This window comes from Erythranthe guttata, chromosome 11, assembly GCF_056151865.1.
Source record: "Erythranthe guttata isolate IM_541 chromosome 11, IM_541, whole genome shotgun sequence".
In the NCBI taxonomy this organism is placed as follows: domain Eukaryota; kingdom Viridiplantae; phylum Streptophyta; class Magnoliopsida; order Lamiales; family Phrymaceae; genus Erythranthe; species Erythranthe guttata.
The window spans coordinates 2,735,495-2,740,976 of NC_142543.1; the positions used below are offsets into that span (position 1 = coordinate 2,735,495).

Sequence of the window (5,482 nt, forward strand, 5' to 3'; positions counted from 1 at the left end):
ATGTTATTTGTCCAGATAATGTAATTAAAAATTGATTAATATTTAATTAACTTTGTTCTTCTGCAAAAAAGCTGTACTATGATTGCTTCAAAAGACATGGTCAAAAGAAATAATGTGTCTTATTCTTTCATCATCTAAGTGAGGTGCTATTTGATAATTAACACAACTCTCTCTCTCTCTCTCTCTCTCTCTCTCCTCTCTCTTGTATATATATATTTGATTAACAGCTCGAAAGACTCCGCCGCGTCAGAAAAATATACATAAACAATAAAAAATATTCCGTTTTTTCGAAAGACGAAAAAATGTTAATACATTAATTAAAAGGCCGGTTACAGACAGAGTAGAGGGTCGTCTTGTTGTTGAATCGTGTTGGATGTCACCACAAGCAATATTAATATTAATGGCGAATATCCTTTTCCTAAGCCTAGCAATCTTCATTGCAGCTTTAACATTCGTCGCGATTTATTTCTCGGCTCTAACGTTTCATTCCGATTTAGTCGATGAGGCGAACTTCGTTAAGACAATGTATTTCAATTGGGGCTCTCAGCATTCATCTTTTCTCGACTCCGGCGACGATGCTACCTTAGTACTCGACCAGACTTCCGGTAATTTTATTTAATTTATTTTTCTCGATATATATATATAGATCATGTAATTAATATTAGGTATATATTTATTATGCAGGTTCTGGAATTAAATCGAAGACGTCGTTTTTATTTGGAAGTTTCGAAATGCTGATCAAGCTTGTACCCGGAAACTCTGCTGGCACCGTCACTGCTTATTATGTAAATAAAATTATTATATATTGTATTATTGTTACATCAATTAATTTTATTTTTTTTTCAAGAAAATTTAATTTTGCTATATATTGAATGGTTTTAATTTTTTAATTTTTTTTAAATTTTTTTTAGTTGTCTTCAAATGGGGAGAAGCATGATGAAATAGATTTTGAATTTCTGGGAAATAAATCAGGGCAACCTTATATTATACATACAAATATATATACAGACGGCGGAGGCGGACGAGAGCAGCAGTTCTACCCGTGGTTCGACCCGTCGGAGGATTACCATAACTACACCATCCATTGGAATCCATCTCAAGTTGTGTAAGTCTTTTTATTTTAATTTAATTAATTAATCTGCAAATTATATTAATTATATTTATTTCCAATAAACTATAATTAATCTAATTTAATTTATAAAAGAAATATTTCATAGCATGAATTTTTCTAATTTATGAAGTACGAAATGAAATTGATGACTGGGAATCTGGTCCTTTGTTCGATAGGCCGGTGCACGAGTTTAGGAAACTAGGTTAAATTAAGAGCACCAACTGGAAGATTCCAGCGAATTAGGGTCAAATTACGAAAAACTCCTCGTGTTTGGGTAATTACAATCACCTATGAACTATGAATCTTCTTATACGTTTTAGTAGAATCTTCTAGTTTATATGGAATATTTTCTAATTTGTACCTGTTTTATTCCCGACGAGCTCCACATTTTGAAGCAAGATGATCATAAAATGTGTTTTTTTGGCTTGTATATATCAGATTGTGGTACATCAGAAACTTCACTTTTGCACAAAACGAGTACAACTTGAGAATATTTCACGGAATTTAGAAGATTATGTTGAATTTGACACCATAAGGATGGACGTGTAAGAAAATTCATAATCGACGAGTAGTTGTAATTACCCAAATATGAGGGTTTTTTTTTTCGTAATTTGACATTATCTCAGGAGGTGGTTGTAGTTTACCTTATATTTTATTCTACAAATTTCAAAAAAACAAAAAGAAAATTATAATTGAAAAAATAAAATTTATGAAAAAATTTATTATAATCTTGTATTAGAAACCAAACCAGGCATAAAATAAAGGGTAAATTACAACGACCCCTGAGGTATGGTCAAATTACGAACCCCCCTCCTATTTGGGTAATTACAACCACCCCTTAATTATAAATATTTTTACATGTCCACCCTTGCGGTTTCAAATTTAGTGGAATCTTCGAGATTATATGGAATATTGTCACTTTTGTACGCGTTTTATCTCATTCGAACTTCACATTTTGAAGCAAGATGATCATAATATGTGTTTTTCGGCATGTATATATCAGATTGTGGTGCATCAAAAACTGCATTTTTACACAAAACGAGTACAAACTAGAGCACATTCCACGAAATCTAGATGATTATGATGAATTTGACACCATAAGGGTGGAGGTGTAAGAAAAAATCATAATTGAGGGATATATATAATTATCCAAACAAGAGGGAATTTTTTCGTAAATTAACCATACCTCAGGAGATGGTTGTAATTTACCCTAAAATAAATAATTATGAATTAATTTCAGGTGGTATGTAGACAGTATTCCAATCAGAGTATACAGAAACTACCAAGGAGAAGGAATCCCATACCCAAACCAGAAGCCAATGAGGGTTTACTCCAGCCTATGGAATGCTGACAGCTGGGCAACAAGGGGTGGCCTGGATAAAATTGATTGGACGCAATCGCCCTTCGTCGCTAAACTACGTCGTTTTAGATCACGGGCTTGTGCGTATACCGGGCCCACCGATACAGCCCAATGTGGTGCGCCTACACCCGAAAACTGGTGGAGCTCCGCCATGTATAGTTATCTTAACGTTGATCAACGGCGGCAGATGAATTGGGCGAGGAGTAATTATTTGATCTACGATTATTGCAAGAATATCAAACAGTTCAATGGGTTTTTACCTGGTGAATGTTTAAAAGTACAATATTAGATTAATACATTGGACATAAGAATTGGATATTCTTTAATTTCATTTATTCTTTTGAGAAATTTAACAAGATATGTTAAGTTCAAGTTGGTGTATATATATATTTTTTAATTTCTTGAACAATGTGTGGTCCATTAATACAAGAAAATGTAAGGATTGGATTAGAAATTAAGAATAAAAAATCGAGTTTATTGCATTTAGTAGCCACGTGTTGTATCGAAATACAAAAGAAACTATAACAAATCCATAAACGGCAATCTTTTACTGGATAGTTTGCGAGTTTAACGCAATTAGTAACCGTGGGTTATATCGATTGATTAAAAAATGCTCTATTTTATTTTATTCACAAAACTCCCACCTATGATTTATTTTTTCCTAGCAGTTAGTATCCTTGTTTAGAAGGTTGTGTGCCAACAAAAACAATTCAATCATAGGGAATTTTTACCGTTAAAATAATATGAGGTAGTTTTTAGTAGTTTGACATAACACAGGGGAAGCGAGTGCAATGCACCCGATAGATTGCTAAAAAATGCATCGTAAGGGAGTTTTTTTTAACAGTTAGACGAAACACAACGCGCTAAATGCAATAAACCTATATAATTTGGGGCGGGACTTGGAACATTATTTCCATTTTTATATCAATTTCAAATTTTGGATTTTTTTTCTATTTTGTTCGGCATTCCGATTTCTGATTTTTTCGAATCTTTATTTATTTATTTATTGGAATTGAGAGAGAGAGAGAGAGATATGTGAATGTGTAGTGGTGAGTGGGCTGATTGTGTGTGTGAAAAGCATGTGTATCGAAATCGTAGGGCTTCTATATGTGAGGTTCATTCTGGTATACCTAGAGCTGCCGCTTCCAAGTGGTTGCCGCCGCCGACTGAAATTATCAAAATCAATTTTGATGCAGGTTTTGTTCAGGGAAAAAAATACTTCCAAGTGGCTATGGTGTCGCGGAATCATAATAACCAGTGTGTTTGGTGGAGTATTCGTAAGCTTCAAGGTAGACCAAAGATAGCAGATGGAGAGGTGCTTTCCGAGCAGCTTTACACGCCATGATGGTAGCAATTGACCGAGGATGGAGACAAATTATGATCGAAGGTGACAGTCTCGAGGTGATAAATGCTCTTCATCGGGGAGTAGATGGTATGGAGTCGTTCGAGGCTATTATGAGTGCTTGTCGATCAGCAAAACTTTTGTTACATGTTCCTTTTCATTCGTTAAAAGAGATGGAAATTCTTTAGCTCACTCTCTTGTTCAACAAAATGTAATAGATATGATGGAAGATTATATTCTTCCTCGACCTGGAGAAGTTTATTTAATAAAATTGTTTTTATTTGCAAAAAAAAAAAAAAAAAAAAAAAGGAATTTTTTTTTGTACAAAAACAAAATACAGGCTGAGTTTAAAGAGTGCAATTGGGCTCAAAAAATGCAAAATGCAGCCCATGTGATTCACATTTCCCAATTCGTGTATTATTTCCTCCATTTCATTTTAATTGTATTTACGGGCTAATTTAATATATTAAGAAAATTAATAAATGTGCATGGATTTTAGAAAAAATATAATAAAATGTCTAAAAACCACTTTTATTAAATGTTTAACTATTAATTCTCTTAATAGTAATAAGGGCATAGTTGAAAAAATACAATAAATACTTCGTTGAAATCCTAAATTAGTTTGAAATGAAAAAAATTCTATAGAAATACAAATAACATGAATTTGTTTTTTTTTTCTTTCTTTTTTTTTACTTTAAAAAATTCGCATTCCAATATACATTTGTCGGTAGTGATTGTAATGAATAATGATGTTGTCGGTGGTTTAGTGGAAGCCACATCAGCTTTTGGAAATGACAATTTTACCCCAATTTAATCTCGTGATTCCGATCTTGGCTATTATTTTCTTAAAAAATATATTAATAATTAACTATTTTAATTATTTAGATATTCTTTACTTATTTATAAAATTATTAAAACTAAAAAAAAATTGTTTGCAATTTCTGATATCTCAAATGCAATACAGAGTAAAAGGGATCGTGATCATTTATATCAAAAGTAAATCGAAATTCCAGAAATTGAAATTAATACAATTATTTATATAATGCAATCAAATCATAAAACGTAATAGATAAGATTTTAATATTTTGGGGAAGAACAAACGTGTGTTTGGTGATACCGTAAGCCTGTAGCGATTTAAATTATAAAAAAATGATAAATTGGCTAAAACCCCCTAAACAATATTTATTTGTCTAAAATCCCCAAAACAATATTTTGTACATTCAACGGTCTGTCCGAATACATTAAACTTGTTAAAAATCCATCCGCACAACTTAGTTGGATAACTTAAACTGAAAATATACATCTTAAACTGAAAATAGATAACTTAGGTTAGACAATTTAAACTGAAATCAGAATACTTAATTAGATAATTTGAACTGAAAAATAGATATCTTAGATAAAAAATAATATTTTTTCAGTGATGTCGTGGCATAAATTCGGCGGCCAGCAGCATGCGACTAGTTGGGACGGGCGGAATAATCGAAAATATGTCATGATATTTTTAACAAAAATGCGAAAATACGACTCTCCCGACTTGAAATATATATCTGATTATGTACCAAACAATAAATCTAAGATATTTTTAAAAATACAAGTGGGGTATATATCTCAGAAGCTCTCAGGTTCATCTATTTAAAGAGCCACCTTTAATTTCATCAACATTTATAAC

The 5,482-nt window shown here is 32.0% G+C and overlaps 1 protein-coding gene across 1 annotated transcript; it reads left to right on the forward strand.

The window, feature by feature from the left end:
- Positions 1–240: 240 nt before the first annotated feature.
- On the forward strand, positions 241–2,852 carry XTH26 (xyloglucan endotransglucosylase/hydrolase 26). The gene is made up of 4 exons (XM_012987313.2): positions 241–605; positions 685–785; positions 912–1,105; positions 2,352–2,852. Exons 1-4 carry the CDS (start codon positions 374–376, stop codon positions 2,758–2,760), a joined length of 936 nt encoding a protein of 311 aa, XP_012842767.2. The 5' UTR covers positions 241–373; the 3' UTR covers positions 2,761–2,852.
- Positions 2,853–5,482: the final 2,630 nt, after the last annotated feature.